This window comes from Chaetomium tenue (genome assembly GCF_020726465.1).
Source record: "Chaetomium tenue strain MPI-SDFR-AT-0079 chromosome Unknown F5144scaffold_1, whole genome shotgun sequence".
Lineage (NCBI taxonomy): Eukaryota > Fungi > Ascomycota > Sordariomycetes > Sordariales > Chaetomiaceae > Chaetomium > Chaetomium tenue.
In genome coordinates, this window is record NW_027117329.1 from 1316253 (window position 1) to 1339972 (window position 23720).

The following is a 23720-nucleotide window of genomic DNA, read 5'->3' on the forward strand; positions in this document are numbered from 1 at the left end:
TAAGGTGAAACAAAGGGCGGTAGAGGATGAGAATATCCCAAGCTGTTGTGTCATGCGGCTGTTGGAACAGCGGAGCGGTCCCCTCAGTCAACAAACAGGGGAAGGAGGTTGATGGAAATAGTCTCGGGTTGTGTATGTGGGAGTTTTGTGTGCGGATTTGGAGGAATTCGAGTGCGAAGATTACAGATGTGAAGAATTATCGATGGAGCGTGTGTTGATGAGAAGGCGTGGAAGGTTGAGAAGATGTAAACAGGACGGGATGTCCTGCGCGGCAGGGCATGTCATCTGCTCCCGGCCCCACCTCTCCACTGATCAAGGCTTACCTCCCCCACCCCCGTCGATCACCCGGCCGGCACCTACATTGGTTAGGCAGTTTTCGCCCAAGAACAGACCCAGCACGATATCCGTAGCCTTGCGAAACCGATATATTGTTGCAGGAAACAAACGTCGTTGTTTTCTCCTCAAAGAAATATTGCTTCTATACTCCCGTCCCATCGGGACATCAGTTCCAGTCTCCCCTGAGGGTCAATCCTGTGTCAGCTGTGGAGTTTGTAACCCTAACCCTAGTTTGTGACTCCTTCGGCCAATGTCGCTGGTCAAACTTGCGAGTTTTGGCCACCACCGACCACTGCCTTGCTGCATCCGTCTCGCGAAAACCAAGAACACACACATATTCGCGACTGCAGTCCTTCTCCCTGCAGATCTATGGTAGCAGCCTAGTCCTTCTTTTTGCCAAGGCAAGAAAACATCGGTCTTCACAACTCGACTATATTTCGGTCAACGATTTTGAATCCACGTCTCTCTCTGTTTTGTTTGCAAGCCATCGCAGCCATGCCGCCCAGAAGGGGCAAATGGCCTTCCCCAGGACCCAGGTCTTCACGTGGTCGGCCTGCAGCACACCGAGGCAAACTGCGAGACTTCTTGCCAGCAACTGCCAACACAGGCTTTCAGTCAAACGGTAGGTTAAGATCCCCTCACTGTGAATCAACCTCCGATTACTAACTTCAAATAGGATTCTCTATGAAAGATGAGGCTAAGCATACGGCATCCCATCAATCTTCATCATTTTGGGGCTCGGGGGATGCTCAGCTTCGGCAGAAACCCGTCACGTTCGTGAGCGCCGGGGTCGTAGAACCTCTCAAGGAGGCACGGCCATCCGACGATGCGCCAGCCCTCACACCCGAGGGTTCTTTTCGGGATCCCACGGAGGTAACCGGCGCCGCCGTCGAGGTGGAAAATGCAGACACTCAGACAAGGGCCACCCATGTTGAAACCTCGACCGAAAGCACCCTCGAAGCCATGAGACAAGAAACCTCGATAGCCGAGCTGCTTACTCAAAAACAGTCAATTGATGATGATCTAGGCAAACAGTTAAAGACACAAGTAAACGAAACTGCGGGTTTGTTTTTCTTTGATCTCGCAGAGGACGAACCCATGATGGACCACACCGTTCCGCCTCCGAAAATCCCAAGTCCGAGATCCTCATTCTCTGGATCTGATTCGAGCGAAGAGGTTATTCTCTTTAAGGGTCGGACTGCGAACGGCCATAAAACTACTCAGAAACACAAAGCCATCAGTCCCGACTCTGTGACTGCGCTCTCCGTGGAGTTGACGCAGCACAAATCCGAGACAATTGTGGGTGCAAGAAGTCAAATTCCTGGAGCTGTTGCGCATCCACCCCGCTCTTCCCGTGGGCGATCACGGCCTCAGAAGAAGCGCTCGCGGATTCCAAAGGCCTTGGACAACGAGGACGAGGACGAGGACGAGGACGCAATATTGGCCGATTACATTGCCAATATGGCGGCAGACTCGGACAATGACTACATCGAAAGTCAATTCCAGTTTGCCGCTGGCCGTCGAGACCTCGGTGGCGACGATGATGCAGTCAATTTCGGTTTTAGCAACGACAAATCGCCAATGGACGACGATGCGCTGAACGAGGAGGGGGAAGAGTCCCGATGCTCCGACTTAAGCGATGCCGATGTTGACGACCTTGTGAACTGGGATGACGGTCAGAAAGACTCGGAGGCAGATATGGACGATGAGACACTTGCCCGACTTCTCGCCAAACAGGAAGAGCTTGGGCTGGGAGGCGACGACCTCTTGCTTTACACAAGCTCGTTTGCCAATATCAATAATAAAACGGCACCGAGAAAGCGCCCCGTCAAATCAGGCACGAGCCGTGGCGTACGTGAACCTGCCAGCGCTACCCAGGTTGCGGATGCGCTCGACAATTTGGATCTTGCCGACTGGGGCCAGCTCACAGGGCAGACGCGCAAACGGCGGAGCAAGCAACCCCCTAACTTTGCAGTGTCTGACTCGGAGATTGAGGCAACTTTGAATACTGCCTGGTTGCGAGACCGGGAGCGAAAGAAGAGCCGCAAGTTGGAACGCGAGGCGCTCCGCGCCAAGGGCCTGTTAGGCAAAAATGTCGACCCCGATGACCTGCGCGTCAAGTATATGTCAGGCATGAAGCTGGACGATATGAAACTTGAGCTGACTTCCTTCCTTCTCGGCTCCGCTGAGCGGTGAGTACTTCCTGGGTTATAACTGTCTCTGCATGAAACTAAACACATATTAGTCTCGACTTCCCCCCCCTTGACAAGCATGCTCGGAAGATTCTCCACGAGCTCGCAAATAAGTTCAAGGTCAAGTCACAGTCCATTGGCAAAGGCGACCAACGCCGTCCTGTACTTTACCGGACGAACCGAACCGTCCGGTACACTTCGACTCGAGCTGAAGATGCGACTAGTCATGTTAACCAAGCGGCATCGCACATTCATCGTAAATACTTCCACCGTGTCGATCTCAAGGGTCCCAGGACCGAATTCCCTAGGAACACGGGTGGAGACCGGTCCGGACACAAGGCACTCGCACTCCGGGAGGGAGAAATTGTTGGGGGCTCAGTCCCAGAGCTTGGCCAGGAGAACAAGGGCCGCAACATGTTAGAAAAGATGGGCTGGAGCAAGGGTATGTCGCTGGGTGCGCTGGACAACCAGGGCATACTTGAACCTGTGGCACAAGTCATGAAGCGTTCCAAGGCGGGCCTCGGATAACATGGTCCCAAACCCAACATTACTGTAGACAGTTGTAGCTCACTGAGAATCCGACATGTTTTCCCGCGAGACGATGCTGTAAATCTATCTGATCCGGGCCGGTCAATTCAACAAGATCCACATGGCTAGGGCAACGTGACTCGGGCTCCGAAGACCGTGATCGCCCGTAGCTGGTGGGGAACTGGGTGGTTTGGTCATATGCACGAGTTCATTTCGCCTGAAACCCTGATATCAAGGCATGTATTGTACAACCGCAAACCCCATAACCATGAAAACATTGCCCCCAAAAAGCAGACCATCCGTAACGCATTGCATTAAGAGACTCCAAGGGGCGTGTGTGCCTTGGCCAGCCTCGTCATGACTCCCAAATGCCAAGCAATCCCTGTGCCCTAAGAGAAAAACGAGAAAACAAAACCCGGCGCCGCCGCTTATTTCGTGCTGGACGAGTACTTGGTGACGGCCTTGGTGCCTTCCGACACGGCGTGCTTGGCCAGTTCGCCAGGGAGGATGAGGCGGACGGATGTCTGGATCTCGCGCGAGGAGATGGTGGACTTCTTGTTGTAGGCAGCGAGCTTGGAAGCCTCAGTGGCAACACGCTCGAAAATGTCTAATAATAAACCCATCAGAAAACAGCTCGCGCATGTGGCCAAATAGACAGGTACTGACCATTGACGAAAGAGTTCAGGATCGACATCGCACGGTTGGAGATACCAGTGTCGGGGTGGACCTGCTTCAGGACTGCGAGACTGTCAGTGACCGGTCGCGATTGAGTGGAGCGCGTCTGGATTTCGGGATTGCTTCCGCCCAGACAGTCGCGTCAGCGCTGGAAAACTCACCCTTGTAGATGTAAGAAGAGTAAGTCTCCTTGCGGGCCTTGGTCCGCTTCTTCTTGTCGCCCGAAGGCGCGGTCTTCTTGCCGGCATCCTTCTTCTCGGGGGCCTTAGAAGCGGTAGCCGGGGCCTTGGAGGCGGGCTTCTTGTCAGCAGCCTTGGGTGCCATTTTGAATGTCTGGGAATTGAATGACGATGAAAAGTATGCGATGCGACTAGAAGTCTTTGATGAATCTGACGATCGTGCTGGCGTGGATGTTGCGAAAGAAAGTTGGTGGATGCAGGAAGAATTGCAGTTGGCGAGGGGGAGTGGGCTTTTTGTAGCTGGACGCGCCTGGCAGGAGTGGCTCTGCTGATTTGGGGGTGACCGCGCGAGAAGTGGGGACCTTCTTGCCGGCGACGTGATTTGGCGAAAAATACACTCCCAGGCCAGGGACGGCACAAAGAATGAGATGACGCGATGGCCCAAGCGCCACAACACGTCCCAATTTGGCTGCGCTTGTCTCGTAACTAAGTCGGCACCTTGGTAATTGTTTTCGAAAATGCCCGCTCAACTTCCTCAAAATGGCGGCTACCCTTCGAGAATCAGCATGCTCAAACGCGTCCTCGCATTCCTTCCTCGCAACGCCTCACCACGTCTCCCATCATGCACAGCAGATAACCCTGACGCTTCAGCCATTCCCGTATCTCAAACGCATTGAGCCGTGAGAGGGGGCAGGCTTCCAGACATAGTGTTCATTCATCTCTTTAGTGTTGGAGGCTTGTAATGAAACCGAGGCCCATGGTGTGCCCCGTCGTCCCATAACACAGAGTTGAGACCAGGTTTTTTCTATCCCTGGCTTTTGGGCCCAGAAATCTCATCCAAACCTCGATTGGGTCTGGCAATATCATTGTCCTCTAGCAACACCACAATGTGGGGTCGAATCTCGTCGTATTCTAGCCTCGCCAAGTTGTACTGTGTACATACATACATAAGGATAAACTTTAAATGTCTCTGTTATTCCTGCCTGTCTGTTTGCCTTCCCTGTCTGTTGGTAAGATCGTGGCAGGGGAGGGTAAGGGTTTCTGAAGAACCGCAGGGGGTGTCTCCCGCCAGTCAAACTCGGCGCCGAAAGGGACTCAACACCATCAGCCTTATGATCCCCACGGCGAATCTCCCAGCCTGATTGGCCACCAGGGGCTCAAACATGTCTATATCCGCTCCCAAGACCTGGGGAACAGCCACCAAGCACGGTGACGCATGACAGATGCGGGCAAATAAGCACAGGCATCGGGAAGAGCCGCATGGAAGGGTACCCGATGCGCTTGACACCCCGCCTCATACCCGTCCCTGAGGACGGAGACCCCAGTCCTGCCTTCCAGAATGGGGTTCATCCCATCTATGAAGTTATATCGAAACCGTGGTCCCAGTACAGACGCCAAGGTGACGTACAAGTACAGAAACTATACCCCAAAGACCTAGAGGGGTTCATGCTTTCCAAGCCACACGAAAAGTTACTGTAGCTAAAACTGCAGGCCCTGGCTGCTTAAATCAACCCCCAAATCCTAATGAAACACCCCAAAAAAGATGCCACGAGGACTCAGCCCAACGAAAGGCTGTGGAAGGCTTCCCTCGACACTGATATGCCTAGCAGATGCGCTAGGGGCGGTAAACTGGAGGCAGCCCAGAAGCTGTCTTAGCAACTGTCATGGAGCAATGATGTGTTCATGAACGAGATTTCTGGCAGGCAAAAGGTTTTCGTGATGTGCCTAGGAGCCAAGTTAGATTGGGCCACGCATGGCAAACTGAGCGAGGCAACTCGATCAGAATCCGTTGGTCCGAGGTCATTGTTGGCCAGAGATGGGCGGAAAGGGATGTTGTGGTTGTGTTGGAATCAGATCAACTATGATTAATGGACTTTCTGTGTTGTGCATGGCCTAGGCGCGGGACCAGGGAGGGAAATAACCCCGTTTTTTGAAAGAAGGCTGGCAGGATTATTTCTCGCCCATGAGCCACTCTTTTCGCGTTGGGTGAGGAGGACGCTTTGATTTTAAAAAGGTTTCTGATGGAGCACGCCAGACGCAGCCCGCAGCCGGCCAATCATGTGGGCCCCGCATAACCTGCTCCAATTCTTTTCCATACCGCGAGTAATCGCACCCCGACGCACCCAGCCATTTTGGGACTAGCTCCAACAGCTGCGATCAACGACCTGAGAAAGGCGCGAGTGATCCGTGATCTCGCACCCTGACGCGAAAACTACTTAACTCGCACATCCCCCACCGCAGCTCAACTTCTTCCAACTCCCAATCCACAAACTTCAGCCCTCTCATCAATTACTGCATCCACGCATCGAGACTTTTCTCGCTATCAACAGATCCAACTTCCACTTTTTTTCACCCCAAAACATCCATCAACATGACTGGCGGCGGCAAATCCGGTGGCAAGGCGAGCGGTTCCAAGAACGCGCAGTCGTAAGTGCCCTTCGCATCTGCCCGCGTCTTGTCGTGGTTTCGGGTCTTTGGAATCCAAACCTGAAGGCTCGGCGCGTCAAACCAACAGTTTGTGCTAATATTTTGATAGCCGTTCCTCGAAGGCTGGTCTCGCGTTCCCCGTCGGCCGTGTCCACCGTCTCCTCCGCAAGGGAAACTACGCTCAGCGTGTCGGTGCCGGTGCCCCCGTCTACCTGGCCGCTGTCCTCGAGTACCTGGCTGCCGAAATCCTGGAGCTGGCTGGCAACGCCGCCCGCGACAACAAGAAGACCCGTATCATTCCCCGCCACTTGCAACTCGCCATCAGGAACGATGAAGAGTTGAACAAGCTTCTCGGACACGTCACCATCGCCCAAGGTGGTGTCCTGCCCAACATTCACCAGAGTATGTTGCTCCCTCCAACCTCGGTCGACTCGTTTCTAACGCTGTATTTCAGACCTTCTGCCCAAGAAGACTGGCAAGACTGGCAAGACTTTGTCTCAGGAGCTTTAAATTTTTGTGGCGGTGTTTGCTTTTTTCTTTCTGGTCGGCACGCTGGGTTCATGATATTGGGGTCACGGTCTCGGGTCATCGGTTGCTTTTTCGCGTGTTTGGGCTGTACATTAATCCATGATGGGCATGGTCATGGTTATGAATGAGAATATCCTCTGAACATCCAATGCTTGTTCCAATCCAATAGCTTTTCGCTGCTATTCTGAGGCCACGTCGACGTTCTGAGTTGTAGGCATCGGAGCAATTCTATGATTCCATTCGACACAAGCAGGGTAGGAAAGCACGCATAGGGTCGTCGAAATCCTCGTCCAAGCACTCGTTGACCAGGAAATGCTTCAATGCGCCTAATGTGTTGGAAATCCTATATAAAGGCCATCTCCGTCTTGAAAGGGTCTCGCTAAAAGTTGAGCGGCGGCGGGGCTTTGGGAAGCATGTCAGACAGTAACGCAGATGATTGGAATGGGGTATAACTCACGATCGATGTGAGGCGCCGGAAGGTTCCTTTCGTACTTGGATCCTACGCGTTTTTATTAGCTCTGAATAACGTTGGCCCAAAACACAGTCATAGAAATGCGCACCTCCGGGAGCAGTCGGATGCACGTAGGGGTCCGGATGTTTCCACTTCTCCAGCAGCTTCTCCGTCTCCTTTAGTAGTACCTGCGCGTTGTCCACGTCAGCCTCCTCTGACTTGGTGTTTTTCTTCTCGGTGAAATCAGTTGCGTACCCGTTGCAATCTCGGATCGCTAACGTCTCGGTTCTTCTCGAACAGCGAGCGGATGTAGAGCGCCTGGCCACGCCAGAGATGGCGTTGTACCGACCAGTCGAGGGCGAGCTTCAAAGAGCGGCGGTAGAGCGACCTAAGTCAGGAGTCAGCAGTGTTCAGCGCTCGAGTTCCTTCTCCAAGGGTATGTCGCTCACAATGCAGCCTGCCTTGATGACATGGTGGGCGGCGTGTTTTCTGCTGTGTTCTCTCGCAACCGGCCCTCTTGCAACGAACCAAGGCCCTTCAATAGCCGTGTCGGGTATCAATTTCCACTTCCAAATACCAATCCGTGCCGTTCCTGGCCAAAGTGCGGGGGCAATGCCGGCGATAGCTACCTGGGCTCGTGTCGCGACTTTTCAAGCCCTTGCTTGGTCGGCGTTGAGCTTAATTGGCGAAGTGGATTGAAGGAGCTCCCAAAGCACTTGCTGCCTGAGGATTCAGTACACGCCAAGCCATCTGCTTGCCCGGATCTGCCTGCAAATGGGGGAGCCGGAGCGGATCAAGCATTTTCCATAGCCAGCTCCGGCCATAAAGCCTGAGGCAGCAGTGAGGTCGCGCTGGGCCGAGTGCGTTCCCGCACCGGCGTTCCGTTTCAGACTGCCGAGCCAGATGCCCTTCCTTGCCTTGGCAGGCCCGGCAAGGTGCCTGGATCCCTGTGTCCAAGCGGCTGCAGGCTGAGGTCACCAGACCACTGCTGCGATGGCGCCGGCAGCGCCGCTCCCAGCTCCTTGTAACCCTGACACGATTTGAGGCTGGGATTCTATTTCCACCAACAAGCTATTTTTTATCCCCTTGGTTCTGTAAACGGCGCATTAAAACACATTATTACCTCTTGTTCCTCCGTTTCCCTTTTGTATTGACGAGATCAATTGTGCTTTGCCTGTTCCTGCTTCTAATCGCCCTATCGTGTTTTTTGGGCGCTTTACCGGACACAAGCTATCGACGCTACTGCAGATCCTGAGCCGAAGCCGACCCGTTCCGCCGCAACCTCGAATTCCCGCAACCACTGCGCACAACATTGTACCTTAGCTACCTATTCAAACACCGCCATCATGCTGTACCGAGGACTCCGGCTTGCGGCCCGTACCGCCCCCAGACTCACGCTCTCCAACACGAACTCAGCACTACGCCAACTACCCCTGCAGTTCCAACATGTGCGGACCTATGCCGACAAGATCGTCAAGGTGCCGACAATGGCCGAGTCGATCAGCGAAGGCACTCTAAAACAGTGGAACAAATCTATTGGCGACTTCGTCGAGCAAGATGAGGAGATTGCGACAATCGAGACCGACAAGGTATGTACGGTTGTGTTCGCTCCTGCAGGTATCCTAAGACTCACATTCCGTGTTATGCTAGATCGATGTTGCTGTGAACGCCCCAGAAGCTGGTGTCATCAAGGAGTACTTTGCAAATGAGGAGGATACCGTCACCGTCGGCCAGGATTTGGCACGCATCGAGCTCGGCGGGGCGCCGTCAGGTGATAAACCAACCGCGACGGAGTCAAAGGAGTCACCCAAGGAGGCCACACCCGAGACCCAGCCGGAACAAGATAAGGCCCCGGAATCCAAACCGCAGGAGACGAAGCCAACTACGCCACCCGTTCCCCCGAAGGAAGAATCTACCACGACGAAACAGCCGAGCAAACCCGCAAAGGCAGCCATCGAGGGTCCCGCCACGCTGGGCAGCCGGGATGAAAGGAGGGTAGGTTGCAAACGCGTTCGCACGTCGTACGCAGCGAGCTGACAGGCTTTGTAGGTCAAGATGAACCGGATGCGCCTCCGCATCGCGGAGCGCCTCAAGCAGTCCCAGAACACTGCGGCGTCGCTGACTACCTTCAACGAAGTCGACATGTCGGCGCTAATGGAGTTCCGCAGCAAGTACAAGGATGAAGTCCTGAAGAAGACGGGCGTGAAGCTGGGTTTCATGAGTGCTTTCTCCCGCGCTTGCGTGCTCGCTATGCGCGATATCCCGGTCGTCAACGCGTCGATTGAGGGCCCCAACGGTGGCGACACCATTGTCTACAGGGACTACGTTGATATCAGCGTTGCCGTCGCAACCGAGAAGGGTCTTGTCACGCCAGTTGTGCGTAATGTCGAGTCTCTAGACCTGATTGACATCGAGAAGTCCATCGCCGACATGGGCAAAAAGGTATGTCACCACATCCCCCCCCCCCCCCCCTGGTGCGATACCCCCTCTAATCATGGGGCAATAGGCTCGTGATGGCAAGCTCACGATTGAGGACATGGCTGGCGGCACTTTCACCATCAGCAACGGGGGTGTATTCGGCTCTCTGCTGGGAACCCCCATCATTAACCTTCCCCAGAGCGCCGTCCTCGGCCTTCACGCCATCAAAGACCGCGCTGTCGCTGTCAACGGCAAGGCGGAAGTGCGGCCCATGATGTACATTGCACTCACGTATGACCATCGCCTGCTAGATGGCAGAGAGGCCACCCAGTTCCTGGTCAAAATCAAGGAGTACATTGAAGACCCCCGCAAGATGCTTCTTTAAGCATCGGCAAAGGTCGAGACGGCATATTCAGGGGTAGGAAGATTGGCCGCCATGGCGGAGAAGAGTGGTGACACTGTATAATACAAAATTACTGAGGGCCCCTGCCCTGGTACACTGCATCTTTTGGGGGGGCGTTTTCCGTTTAGAGATGAGCATGTTTGTTTGTACTTCGTGGCACGCATTGGTGATGTGCGCGGTACATGTGCTACTGCAAGCCTCGCCTTTCTCCGCCTGTTGGAGGCTTGGAGTAGTGCGAATCCATTTATTACCATAGCCTAGATCAAATTTAAGCATACATTTTGTCCTCACTTGCCGCCAACGGCTTCACCAGGACCGGAAGATAGGGCCCATGCTATTTTGTCTTGTCGCTATCGGGTTTGTCGAGTCTAGTCCCAAACCTACCTCTACGCCTATGTGGTTGTCGTATGACATAAAGCATTGCCAAATGGTAGGCACACGTGTAGCACGGTTATAAACGAACGCAGGAGTCAAAATTTGCCTATTCACGGAAGTTTGTAGACTTCGAAATTACCATTTGCAACCATTTGCGGGTTATGAAACCCGGCGGTGGGCATCAGTCCGCCGAGGTACATGGGATGGGTCACAGGTGCCGTCGTCGTCCCCAGGCCATCATCTAATGAGACATCGCTCTGGCCTAGAGGCATCCGGGTCCTGACACAACTCGGATAAATTCAATATCAAACAGAAGGACACAACGCTACAACGCCGGTTCTAGTCTGTTTGTTGGCTCTAAGCTTCAAAGGTATAGCGGTGAGGATTATGAAAACATGAACACAATCTAATCAGAATAGAAACAAACACGGTATATCTCAATCAAATTGTATCCGTCATCCATATGGTCAACTCCGATAATAACCCAATGTATAAATAGAAGCGTGGCAACACCAAGCAGCTTATTTCATCCATACCCAGATCCACCCCAAGAAAATATACACGTTCTCTCGTGTAAAGCCAGCATCTGGGAATTCGAGCCTGCCCTTGCGCTTCGGACTGCCTGCCTGCACAGTGTTACTTAGGTCTCCAGACTTGTCAGTCCACCAGTCTGATAACCTCAGGCCGTGTTTCCGGAGATTATATCCCAGAATTAGAACTAGGAATGTCGGTAACTACAGAGGTGATGCGTGTTTAGCCTGGGTGGGGTATGATGAGAACATAAGGGTGGGTGAGGCCTGGAACTTACACTGATGTATGCCGACACAAATTTGCGGACGTTGAACGGATCGAGGAAGGCGCTTACGCCATTGAATAAGATGAGGATGATGCAGGCCACCATGCCATAGCAGCCTTTCAGCCACTGCCCATGGGACTTATATGGATAAAGAGGGTGGTCGCGGTCATAACTGGCGGCTTGCGACTCAGACGTGTTTCCGTACAGCTTGGCGTCCTCGAGTCTTTTAAACGATTGATCAGATATCCCGCTGTGTTGTGGGCGTCATGGGAGGAGGAGCTTACGTCCGGAAGAAGTACAGGTAGGTCGCGCATATGGTGGCATAAACAACGAGGCATGACACCGTGGAGTTATTCGCCAGCTCATCAAGCCTCTGTTCCCACGATTTAGCCATGGTTTACCCCGTAGAATGCAATAAACAACATTACTTACTGCGCCAAGGGCGCCGGAACGTCCCATGTAAGCTACCATCATCAAGGCGCCAGTGACCAGGACGGCCCTGACAGGTACCCCAGACCTACATGCTCGCAGACGCCTTGTGATAAATTCCGGTCCGGTTTGACCGCGTAGCGCGAGCGTGTGCAAAACCCTGGTGGCGATGTACATTGAGTTGATGGCGCAGGTAAAGGCCGAGAAACAAAAGACAGCGTTGAAAAAGTGAGCAGCTTTTGGCATACCCGCCTCAACGACTGCAATAATAAAAACGGAGCGGGCGCTCACAGATGATGCTTCGCCGTTAATAAACGGATGGTCCATCGGTACAACAAATGAAGCTGTCAGCATCGCAAGGGAGTAGAGCGTTATGACGCGCAGGTTAACCTTTCGAGCCGCCATTTTCATACTTTCCACGTCAGCTAGAGCCCGGCTTTCTGCGGCGGTGGCGGCAACAATGTCCATTCCAATGTAGGAAAATAAAACGCTCGTGAATGTCGTCCTGTAAATCAACAAGGGGACGCCGGTAAGCAGAGACACGGATGAACAGAGACACGCGACCCGACTCACCAAACACCAAGAAGGGTCCCAAGGGAGCCCGTGATAATATGGGTGGTCTTCAAGTCTCCGTCTTTGGCGGCATAGGCCGGATTGAAGAATGAATATGGGTCGTTCCAATCTTAGCAGCAATTAGTGATCGCAAGCACATATCGACGCCGGCGGTCACATACAACGTGTGCCCGGTGGCTCGGTGTAATACGCATCTGCCCGGGCTGCTCAGGAGTTCCATTAGCGCACCGCCCCTATGCACAGGAAACAGTGGTACTGACGTTGGACAATCGACAAGAAGAACATCAACTGATGTCCCCAGCTATGTTAGAATATGATCGTAATGGTTTCAACGGCTGGCAGTGCCTGTGATGGGCAATCACATACAACAATGAGCATGGTGATAAACATCAGCTTGAAGCATCCGAAAATATACTCGAGCTCTCCGAATACCTCCAAGCAGCCACTGGTTAGCACTTGACGTGGCGGCGTCGGACATAGCACCGGGGATGGGATACATACTCGGACCGGAAACATATTGAATATAACAACGAGAACCAGAAATACTGAGATCCAGACAGCGTTGTCCACCCGCTCGCCGGTCTCCCAGTTCAGGAATGTTTTCCCGTCGTCGTAGCGGAACTTGATAGCGTTCGAGAGAGCAACTAACTGTTGGCCCGCAAGGACCGCATATGCGAACCTTCCGATCAGGGCCAGTTAGCAAGCTTCATGATATAAACAAAATCGAGATCCAGTGTGTTTGGATCGACGATGTAGGCAGGGGTGGGGGGTCCAACCAGTAGATCCAACCAACGGCAAAACCGATGCCGCGACTGACGAAGCGACGAGGAAATTCCATGACCGGGGCGTTAACAGGCATCAGCGCAGTCATCTCGCCCAGGCAACTGATTACCGACGAAATAACTAGTCAGTTGGCCGGGAAGGTCAGCAATATTATCCCCCCGGGCCCACCAGTTGAACCAGACGATGGGCTACGCACCCGTTCCCATGAGAATGTAGGCCAGGACGGCACCCCCAGGTCCGGCACTGGCCAGCGAGCGGCCGCTCCCAAGAAATAGACCTAAATGGGTCATACGTTAGAAAGTTTCGGTACTTTTGGCCCAGAATTTGTGATTGTACCGTTTCCGATTGTTCTAACAACAGAGTGTTAGCTGATAATCATCGATCAACGCCAACTGTGTATTTAGGTCGGGGAGGACTTGCCCTGAGAAGGCGATCATCTAGGATAAGCGGACACCGCGTCAGTGGACTCGCCTTAATGCTGGGGGATGACTGTTGCCCTTACGTTGATATGCCGCTCATGAAGTACCCGCCTATCGGCGTGCGATCATGCACAAGTCAGTAAACACTTGTTGTCGAGATGTAGTAGCCCATTTCATGTGAGGACCATACCAAAGACTGTCGCTACGGAACTCGCGCTTATCCTCGGGGACCATAGGCTCGTCAAAGCCGTGGAGCGTGGCCTCGCCGTCGGGCTGTGGGCTTTGATGGCCTACATGGTGATATACTTGTGGGGTTATGGCCTCTGGTTTTTCATAGTCCATGTCGACGACGGAGTTTGGGTACTATTGGCAGTATCGTAGGCAGAATCCCAGTGCCGGAAAGGACACCCGTCTTGAACGCGGTCAGAGTTGGTCCTCCAGCGGTGGGCAAGCCGGGTTGAGCGGCGACCGTCAGGGCAGAGATTATGTATATCGGAGCAGATAAATTGTCCTAGCACTGTATCTGGGCTAGCCTGCAGGACTGTCTCACCCTCAATCTAGCTGCGGTGCGTCATGATCGTGCACAAATAAAAATAATAGCTAATCAGACGCCGAGGTCCCCCTGCACAGTCTGCCAGCCACACGGGACGTGGTTGATTGCCGTATTCAGCTCGGTTCCCCGCCCTTGGTATCATGCCCGCAGCCACTGCCACCCTCCTCGGCGGGTTGCCAATGTGTCGACCTGTGCTTGTGTGCTACTAGCGGAAGGATGGGTCGGATGAACGATGGCCCATTCTTACCGCACTCGTACTTCTCTCAGGTGAAGAGCAGCCAAAGTTGGCTTTCCTGGTAGACGAAACGCTGGCAGTGTGTGGCTAGATGGGGTGAGTGCTAATAGTCTGCGACAAGGGGGTGCAAGCAAGGCAGCCGCTTGTTCTACTGCTTGGATACAGTATGTACCCTCCTTAGAAATGGGTCTATAGCTTAGAGGTACCTACCAATCCACCACATTAGGCATGTAACTTGTAAGTACATGTACACTTAGTTGCCGCCGACCCAGATATCAACACACTGGCGCAGCAGAGGGTTAAGCCGACCTTTCTCACCTAAGCCCGAGGTAGTACGCAGTTAAGTTGGAGGAGACAAGGCCGGCCATGTGTGGTAACCGATGCGCATGTCCGTCCGCTTCATCTCGAGATATTGCGTAAAATAGCCAAGATGCTCCTCGCTTGTCCAACACCAAGAAAACGGGAAAGCTGCGCAAAGTGGAGCAACATAATTATTGGTTGTTGGAAGGCCGTCCCACACAAAATGTCACCCCACGGTCTTTCCTGTTCGATAAATGTTCCTTGCAAGCTCGGGCTCGTTGCCCAACCCCACCACTTGGTGCAACATGATTATGAGCAAAAGCTTGGCCCAAGGCTTCGAGATACCCGACTGCGTCTGTCGACCATTGGCGCCAGCCATCTGCAGCCCATAATGCTACCGCACCTGCACGCAACCACGCGGCACTGGGAGGCATTGGCCTGCTAGGACCCGCAGGGCTTAGCCACTGATCGAACACCAAGAGCCAATGTGGACGAAGAAGTACCTGGGTCTCGAAGCGGCGGCGTCGTCGCGCATGGTGTCTTGTCGCACACCGCGAACCAAGGCAGCAGCAATTCAGCCACGGCCAATGACTAACTAAACCGGAGCGGCTGAGAGACGGCGGAGCAATTTTCCCAAACGATGGGTTAGGTCATGTCACTGGCTCTAATATCACTCCCGATGGTCAAGCGAAAGGGGTAGCTGAGAGGGATGGAGAGGTGGGAGTTCCGAGGGTGCAAGCTGCACGACCCGGTAGCCTAGATTGGCCGCCCCCAGGCACGCACACGACCACATTCCCACAACACAACACATTCCGGCAGTTCAGGTCCCTGCTCACTGGACGCCCCTTTGTCATCGTGCCTATATCGTTCTACCGTTATTGTTCCCTGATAGCTCGATTAACCTTGTCGCCCCACCAAGAATCGGCACCCGCGCCGCCGTATGGAATCCCGACTATACGGAGAGAGCCAGATATCCCCCAAAAAGAAATAAGAACGGGAGGCGAGAGGCTGGCGGACGCCGAGCCCGTGAGCTTCTCACTGGCGGCGCCCCGCACCCCCGCACCACCAGCGAGGCGGCACTGTCAACAGGTATCTCTTACTACTGGACGGCAAGATCGCGGGGGCGCCGCCCTGAATGATGTCGCACATCATGGCCGCGACACCATCCTCGTTATTCTTGCGCCTAGTCAACACCTGGCGACTTCTTGCCCTCCGGAGCGATGTTGATGATATTGTACTGGAACTGCTCGGCCGTTTCTCGCTCGAGAAGATATACGCAGGTTCCGGCGACCGGGACGCCTACCAGCACCTGGTTATCGGCCTGCTCGCCCAGCTCAAGGCCATCTTCGACCTCCAGCGCTTAACTATCCCCCCAGACACCACCCATATTGGATGGTACCTCGGCTTTCTCGTTAGTTGGGAGATCGCGCTACGGTCCGTCGAGCTCGTTCTCCAGATTGTAGCCGAGGGTCGCGAGTGTCTCTGGGAACATCGGCAACTCCGCGACAGGCACCTGGCCGAGTTTCTTCTCTCCGCCCTCCGCGTCCTAGCCCTTCACCCAAAAGCCCCTGCGAACAAGCGCACAAGGGATCGACGTGAACGTTTCGCGCGTATCCACGGAACCTTGGAGCAGGTTTTTGACAGCTACCCGGGCCCCAAGTCATTCCTGCTTGAGGTGTGCAAAGAGGTGACTAACCAGCTTCACATCGACCCCGACGCCCTCGCTCTGCCGCCGAGGTTTCGGTCGGAACTTCCCACCTTGACATCGGAACTGGTACGGATCAACCTCATCCTCATATCCCGCACCATTTCCCACCTTTGGCTGGTTGATGATGACGTTGAGCTAACATCTGCCCAGTATCCCCTCCCGCCCTGTTTACAACCCGCTTCAGTCTCCGAGCTGGCGCCCGCGAATGGGTTTGGAAACTGGCTGTCCCAATTTCTGGCCCTGCGTGACGTGTCGCAGTTCGTGATCGCTGCGTCGATTCAATATGCGGCAAATGGAGAAACGCGGGATGTGCGCTTACAGGCGTCGTCTGCCAGGTCCCGGAACGCGATTTTGACCGCCCTCGACAACTTGCGCACACCCCCTCACTTATCCAGGGTGGACATGGTCGCAGAGTTCAGCACCTCCTTCCGTATCGTTCTCCCCGACACCCTCGACCTTTCCCGTCGCGAAGTTTCTGGGCCTCGCGTAGATGAGTGCGAATTGGACGCCTTGGACAGCCTGGGCACGAAGCTTAAGGAACGCCAGATAATCCATCGCGTCAGTGACAGGGAAATGGTGCATAATGTCTCACAGATCGTCAGAAACATTCTGCTACAAGACGACCCCGGCGGCTCATTCGCTCCCACACGGCCTGGGCTTTACGTCGTGAACTGTCCTGGGTGCCATCTTACAGGGGCGTCCCAACTTAAATTCCTGGGCATTCAACTCCCGGTATGCTTTTTTTCATGCCCTTTACACTATTACTACATGCGCGTTTGTTGCTGACGTACCCATTTACTTTCTTTTTCTAGTCGGACCCCGTGAACGCGGCTGAGATTTGTCTTCCCTCAAAAACAAGATGCGTAACCTGTGGAGAGATCACCACGCTCGCCCGCGAGGTGCCGGCGGTGCGGCAAACCTGGGAATTAGTAGAATCCCTTCGCCCGGATGCCGACACCATCAACGTGGAACGGCACTTGCCAACGCAGTTTCAGCTAGGGCCTCCAAAGCAACTGGAAATAAGTGGCCTATACACTCCCGGTTATGGCAGCAACATGACAAACGACTCAGCCAACAGGCCGCGCCAGCTTGAGCTACCTGCCCCGCCCCGTCCTGTAGAACCTGGACCACCGAGTCTGATCGTAGGTGATCCAGGCAGCCTCGGCTACCCAGGCCCCATGTCTCCCGAGTCCTCGATTACCTACCAGCCGCCTAGGCATCTTCGGAGTGAACCATCGCGCCCCGACGTATCAGGGAACCAAAGCAAAAAGGATTTTGAAGAGACGAACCATACTTTCGCGCATTTGGATGCCAGTTTCTTGACGGACCCACCGCCCTTCTCTCGAGATTCACCGGCCCTTCGCAGGCAGGTGGGGGCAGACGAAGCCCCTTCGATTACCACCCCTCGGACAGTTCCCTTGGTCACGTCGGTTGAGAAGGGAAAGTCCAGGTGGAAGTTAAAATTCACCGGGTCAAAGAAAGCCCCCCCGGTGGGGACCTCTGGAGACTCTAGTTCGCTCTCGTCGACGGCTTTAGAGGCCCAGAAGCTAGAAGAGATCTCCCTCTCCGGTTTGCTTAGCACACAGAAGGGTCATATCAGAGGGAAGCACTCGAAAAACATCAATGTTCATCTTTCCCACAGCTCGGCACTTGCTTTATTTTGGACGCAGCTCCTAATACACGTGTGGGATGTCGGCACGTCACCACCGACCATGGTGCGGGCGATCTTGCCGGAAAGCACTTGCATCCTCGCAGCTGTAGCAAGGATGCGTCTGGCTTACATCATTGGTACCAGGGACCAGAGGCTCACGGTACGGTATTTATACCTATATTCTTCCTCGTCCTTTCCCGCCGCCAGTTTCTTGCTCTTTGTGTGGTGGACTAACATGCACCCTGTAGCTGCGGATCGTGAGCCTAGCCCAGCCTACAGAGCCTGCAGTCGAGTACCGAATACCATCGTCTCTTTGGTGCAAGAGCATTGCGATTGATAGGCAAGAAAATTATGTGGTAGTTGGATTTGAAAACGCGACCGTTCGCTTCTTTAACGCAAGGAACGTCGATCAGCCCCGGGAAGACCGATTGCACACCCCCCTCCATCAGGATTGCCGCAGTTGTCCCTCCGTGGACACCCTGGCGTTTTCCAATGACGGCTTGGTACTCCTCGCAAGCACCCGAAACCCCAAGACCGGCTTAATACAGACGTACTCATGGCGTTTTCCGTTCCACGCCTTCCAGGAGCTCACCGCGTGCCGATACTCAGTCCCACTTCACGAGTCAGAAGACAACGGCGTGTCCTCAGCATCATTTCGACCCGGGCTCGACGGCGAGGAGAACCTGGTCTGCATCACCACCTGGACTCAGTCTGGCACCCCTGTGTTGATCCAGCCCCAAGATGGATATAGAAGCGAAATTCGAACGGATATTTCTGGCCGGCACAGCAAGCTCGGAAACCGGGTGCAGTGCGCTGCTTTCTCACCATCGGGTAAGGAGCTGGTCATGGTCAACGACAAGGGCCACGTGTTCCAGGTTTCTAACCTCAACTCCAACCCAATGGACGTCCGCCGTATCGCATCCTCTAGGGAGCTAACTACCAAGTCTGACTCGTTCGCCATGTCATTTATGAGTCTCTCGGAGGAAGAACACATCGTGCTTGCATGGGCAGACTCCTCTAGGGCTATCGGATGGATAAGGAAGATACCTGCAGTGTCCAGGGTACGTTATACATCACCTAGCTTTGTTGTCCATGTACATACTCCAAGTTGCTGACGACCCATCCTGAAGAACCTGTTTGGGGTAGTAGATCCTCCAGGGCTAGTTTACGAGACAGCTCCCATTTTCGTGAATACCAGGGAGCACACCGAATACCAAAGGTTGCCGATTGAACTGGCAGCGAATGAGAGGGCATTAGCAGTCCCAAGTAATGGGGATAAGAGTTCGAGAAGATCTGCAGAGACATGAGGATAGGCACCAAAAAGAGATGATAATGAGAGCACCGTGGAAGACGAATAGATGTATTAGAAGAACGCTATATGGTTTTATACTAGTGGTATGATAATGATAAGAGTGATGGATAATTGATAATAATGAGTGTATTTAATAGGGCTATAATTCCATTTATAGAAATCTAGAGATAGCTATTATTTAAGAGAGTAAAGGGGAATTAGGGTATATTATATATAATAAACTATATATATATTAAACAGCGGGAGACGCTATTCCGGAACGAAACCCTAAGGAGGCATGACGGTCTCAGCAAGGCGAAAAGCTCACTGCTCATTCAAATCCGGACGGGAGCAATAGGCTTACGGGACTACTTGTTTACACGGGAAGTCCCGGAGGTTCTGACGCCTGCCTGCGAGTGTGGCGAGGGACGAGAGACTGCCGAACACCTGGTAGTGTGGTGTTTGGCCCCACCGTTGACTCGAAGATGGGAGAGAACTGGAATTCGGACACGACGGGACTTTTACTCAGTTCTACACGGTATCAATCCCACGACTGCACGGCTTGCGAGGAGGATCCTCGACTGGCTGATGGACTCGGGGAGGCTGCCGATGTACAGCTTGGCCAGGAGGCTCGAGCTGGAAACGGCGGCCTGAAGCGCCCCCGTTCGGAGGCCAGGAGGCCTCCTCTCTTTGTATACGTAGACTCACCAGAACGCATCGTTCCTTGATTGTTGGTAGGGGTTTTTCACCCGGCCCGGGAGGGCACGGTTTTCCTGTACACTAAATAGCAGAGGGTCCGGCACGCCCTAGGGCATAGCGGAGTATAAATAATAATATATATATATTAAACCTGTGGGTATTATGCTGCTCAGTTCCTAGTAATTTGGCATGTAAGGAGATTTCTACAATGTATATGTCACGGAATGACCCAGGGAGCGGCCCGGGGTGGTCGCAGCCGAACGCGCAGGACGCTAACAGCCAATCGCTTAAGAACCAATGGAAATGGTTATCACGGGCTGTCAGTGATAATGGAGGATTATGTCACGGATTGGGCCGCATACGTGCGGACCAGGGGAAGCGCCCAGAAGGCGCCCGGACCAATCATCAGGGTTAGGATGCACGGCGATCTGGATCGGTGCCAAGAAGGCCATATCCAGGGATAGAGAGGATATGGGCCATAGCAAGTACATCCACCACGGATATACTGTTGTGAAGGCATATCCATAGGAACCTAGATAGTATATAGTCACTCGTTCTGGAGAGCTCTGGGAGTTCTCTAGTTAGCAATCACAACTACAGTTCGCTACAAGCTCACAAGCCTACTGTTGAGACAAGTCTATTGTTGTGCACCCCTTGGCTGCACCGAACCTAAGCATCCTCGAGAGATTACCTTCAACGAAGCTGAACCCTAACAGGATAGAATCCTGAAGTAGGTTCGTCACACGTTGCTAACTCCCTTTAACTCTGTTATAGTTCAGGATTGAAGGTAAAACGGCACCATGGCCACCCCCGCGCCCACTACCGAACAGATGCGGGAAGCCATCGAGGAAATCGCAGCCCGAGTCGCTGTGACTGAGACCAAACTCGCTGCAACTGAGACCAAACTCGCTGCAACCGAAACCAAACTCGCCACGGCTAAGAACGAGCTCACGGCGACCAAGAACGACAACGCGGCACTGAAGGTCCGACTCGAGGCAACCGAGGCTCGCGCCAAAGAGCCAACCAAGGATAGAGTCAAACTCGAACAACCCGAGAAGTACGGAGGAGACAGAGAGGCGCTGCCCGGATGGATCACGGCGATGCGCAACTACATCGACCACAACTCCCACCAGTTCACCACTGAGGCATCTAAGACCAGATACGCCGCCACCCGACTCAAGGACACGGCACTCAGGTGGTTCTCAGGAGCGCTGGAGGACTATCTCGGGAACGCAGAACATCAGCCCTTCACCAGACGGGTTTTCGAGGACCACGCCGAGTTCGAGACCGAGATTCAGAAGGTGTTCGAAGACAAGAATGAGAAGTTGCACGCGCAGGAACGGCTCAGCAAGCTACGACAAACCAAGTCTGCGATGGCATACGCCGCCGTATTTCGACAAGACTCCATGAAGGCAGAAATCAACGACGAGGGGCTCAAGAAGATGTTCTATGACGGCCTGAAAGGAGGACGTCAAGGACGAGTTGTACCAGAAGGACGAAGTCGACACGCTGGATGCATACATCGCCCTGGCCATCAAGATCGACGAACGCCAGTACGCCCGCAAGCAACAAAGGAAGGGCGCGAAGACGTATCACGCGGACAGCCACAAGGCCAACGACAAAAAAAAGCGACAGCACAAGAGCACTTCTTATGGCACGCACCCAGGGGCCATGGACATCGACGCTGCCCAGACGCAATGGGCAGGAAAGAAGGGTGGCGCCAAGGACAAATCAGGCATCACTTGTTACAACTGCGGCAAGAAGGGCCACTTCAAAACGTGACTGCCGCAGCAAGAAGGAATGGCGACCGGTTCCAGGGAAGAAAGCCGCCACCATCGACGAGCTCAAGAAGGAAGTCCGATTCCGAGAAGTCGCGGCGGCCAGCTACACGCAGGACGACCTTGAGATCGACATCGAGCAAACCCTCGAGCGAGTCGACGAATCAACGGACTCGGATGAGGAAATTCCCGAGGAAGACGTCGACCGGATCCCTGAGCACGAGTATGCGCTCTGCTTGTGGCACGACGAGAGGGGAGAAGTCGCACCTCCGCCTCACATCGCAGTAACCACAGACAATTGGGGACTCAACCTAGTCCAGGAGGACAACGGACTCTGGCGCACCAGGAGGGATGCAACGGAAATCCCAGGCTCCAATCTAACTTTTCTGCGAGACCGAGTCCTGGATCTGCGAGAAAGGGTATTTCAGCTCGAGGAGAAAAGAAAGAACTCGAAGCAACCCTCGAAAGGAGGAACGCCGAGCATCAGCGCCTCCTTGCGGAAGTAGACATGCTCAAGGGCGAGGCACTGTCGACTACGCAAAAACAGCAACAGACGGGGGAAGCCCTCGACAGAATGTTCCAAGAAGTGCAAGAGCTGCACGACGACGTCCAGCAAACCAACGGAGGAAGCGTAACGGATCACCTCCCCTGGGACGGACCATCGTCAGACCTCGGCGAGATCCACGTGGACAGGGTCTGCTTCCCACGCTACGCCTACCGAGAAGCACAGGAACAAAGGAGAGCCCAAGGGGACGACGCCCAGGATTGGGACGACTACTGGTCCCGGCATCAGTACCTCAGCAGAGGGAAACCAACCTCAGACCTAGAAACAACAGGACTGAGAGGGGTGAACGGGAGATTCCAACTTATGAAGGAAGACCACCCGCGGATGAACCCCAACAGAAGGGACCACGCCCACCTACCATGGTTCCAGTGTGTAGCACACGAATGTCGCTACCACTTCCAGACCAAATTCCAGTCGAACCACTGGCCCGTCAGGCCACAAAACGGACGCGGCGAACCAACGCCCACGACTTGGGTCTACGACCACGGGAGTGCACCCGCAGCACTGCTCTGGAAGGTAGACATGATCCCAGACGGCAGGCTCAGGTTCAGTCCTAAGAACGCCTGGCCGGAAGGATGCAACGACTCCCACTGGACGAGTCACTGCGAACAGGCGGACTGCTTAGTGCACGCAGACGCCAAACTAGAGGAACATGCGCAATCACAGGCGCAACGCAATCGACCTCGACCCACGCGAGCGCAGCGGCGCGAGAACAGACAGCCAATGGAGCCACAGATGATGCAATGGCTCCAGGAGCACCAAACGATCGATGCCGCAAGCCAAGGTGCGGATAGGGACGCCTTGATGTACCACGAGAGCTTGGGAAACGGCTCAGGGCCCTCCGAGGGGCCCGACGATCTCTAACTCCACAACAACGGAAACAGGCCGCGCAGTACAGGAAGAACTGGCGCAAGCAAAAGCCTTACATCGACCTCCCAGCAGACGAATACGAAGTAGCTGCTGTACGGAACACCACGCCGGACAACAGGCTCTGGATCACAGCGCGATGGGGAAAATGCGAAGCCCTCGCGTTGGTAGATGGAGGAGCGCAGATGAATCTTCTCTCGCCCACATTTGTGAATCAACTCAGAATCCCATGGAGGATCAAGAAAAAAGAATACATCGTCAAGGGACCATTCGACACATAATGGGCACGACGAGAGACAGAACCACTCGACATGGAGGTGGTAGGAAAAACCACCCAAGTGGTATTCGACATCGTGGACATGGGACCAGAGAAAGATATGATTCTCGGACGACCATGGCACAAGGACTACGACCCAGACATCAGTTGGAAGGGAGATGGCCATCTGCGACCGCGAGAACCGCGGGAGCATCCAACCAACTTGATGGGAGAACGCGCAGAACAGGAGCCACGGATGAGCAGAGGGTCAGAACGAACCCCCTCTACGGGCCCACCGCAGGAAG

The 23720-nt window shown here is 54.0% G+C and overlaps 7 protein-coding genes across 7 annotated transcripts; 4 read left to right on the forward strand and 3 right to left on the reverse strand.

Annotated features, from left to right (window-relative positions):
* The first annotated feature begins 338 nt into the window (after positions 1–338).
* F5144DRAFT_501004 (uncharacterized protein) lies at positions 339–3128 on the forward strand. The gene is made up of 3 exons (XM_066786384.1): positions 339–958; positions 1013–2528; positions 2582–3128. The coding sequence occupies exons 1-3, from the start codon at positions 832–834 to the stop codon at positions 3054–3056; spliced, it is 2118 nt and encodes a 705-aa protein (XP_066647964.1). The 5' UTR covers positions 339–831; the 3' UTR covers positions 3057–3128.
* On the reverse strand, positions 3129–4243 carry F5144DRAFT_522238 (histone H2B). The gene is made up of 3 exons (XM_066786739.1): positions 3893–4243; positions 3723–3794; positions 3129–3663 (listed from the first exon to the last, which is right to left on the reverse strand). The coding sequence occupies exons 1-3, from the start codon at positions 4053–4055 to the stop codon at positions 3485–3487; spliced, it is 414 nt and encodes a 137-aa protein (XP_066647965.1). The 5' UTR covers positions 4056–4243; the 3' UTR covers positions 3129–3484.
* Positions 4244–5922: 1679 nt separating this feature from the next.
* On the forward strand, positions 5923–7035 carry F5144DRAFT_501011 (histone H2A). Its single transcript, XM_066786385.1, has 3 exons — positions 5923–6337; positions 6447–6739; positions 6792–7035. The coding sequence occupies exons 1-3, from the start codon at positions 6282–6284 to the stop codon at positions 6845–6847; spliced, it is 405 nt and encodes a 134-aa protein (XP_066647966.1). The 5' UTR covers positions 5923–6281; the 3' UTR covers positions 6848–7035.
* F5144DRAFT_553742 (uncharacterized protein) lies at positions 7036–8077 on the reverse strand. The gene is made up of 5 exons (XM_066787819.1): positions 7766–8077; positions 7572–7704; positions 7426–7504; positions 7323–7364; positions 7036–7267 (listed from the first exon to the last, which is right to left on the reverse strand). The coding sequence occupies exons 1-5, from the start codon at positions 7786–7788 to the stop codon at positions 7245–7247; spliced, it is 300 nt and encodes a 99-aa protein (XP_066647967.1). The 5' UTR covers positions 7789–8077; the 3' UTR covers positions 7036–7244.
* A 106-nt stretch (positions 8078–8183) lies between these two features.
* On the forward strand, positions 8184–10427 carry F5144DRAFT_522245 (uncharacterized protein). The gene is made up of 4 exons (XM_066786740.1): positions 8184–8905; positions 8967–9311; positions 9366–9758; positions 9823–10427. Exons 1-4 carry the CDS (start codon positions 8663–8665, stop codon positions 10117–10119), a joined length of 1278 nt encoding a protein of 425 aa, XP_066647968.1. The 5' UTR covers positions 8184–8662; the 3' UTR covers positions 10120–10427.
* A 363-nt stretch (positions 10428–10790) lies between these two features.
* On the reverse strand, positions 10791–14059 carry F5144DRAFT_501017 (amino acid transporter). The gene is made up of 15 exons (XM_066786386.1): positions 13703–14059; positions 13596–13623; positions 13514–13530; positions 13430–13443; positions 13290–13370; positions 13087–13213; positions 12812–12989; positions 12677–12742; positions 12571–12598; positions 12472–12513; positions 12311–12419; positions 11741–12242; positions 11593–11681; positions 11321–11531; positions 10791–11246 (listed from the first exon to the last, which is right to left on the reverse strand). The coding sequence occupies exons 1-15, from the start codon at positions 13852–13854 to the stop codon at positions 11034–11036; spliced, it is 1857 nt and encodes a 618-aa protein (XP_066647969.1). The 5' UTR covers positions 13855–14059; the 3' UTR covers positions 10791–11033.
* A 1691-nt stretch (positions 14060–15750) lies between these two features.
* F5144DRAFT_479232 (uncharacterized protein) lies at positions 15751–19074 on the forward strand (the record flags this gene model as incomplete). The annotated part of the gene is made up of 4 exons (XM_066785147.1): positions 15751–16374; positions 16444–17040; positions 17121–18119; positions 18208–19074. 4 exons carry the CDS (start codon positions 15751–15753, stop codon positions 19072–19074), a joined length of 3087 nt encoding a protein of 1028 aa, XP_066647970.1.
* Between the last annotated feature and the right edge of the window lie 4646 nt (positions 19075–23720).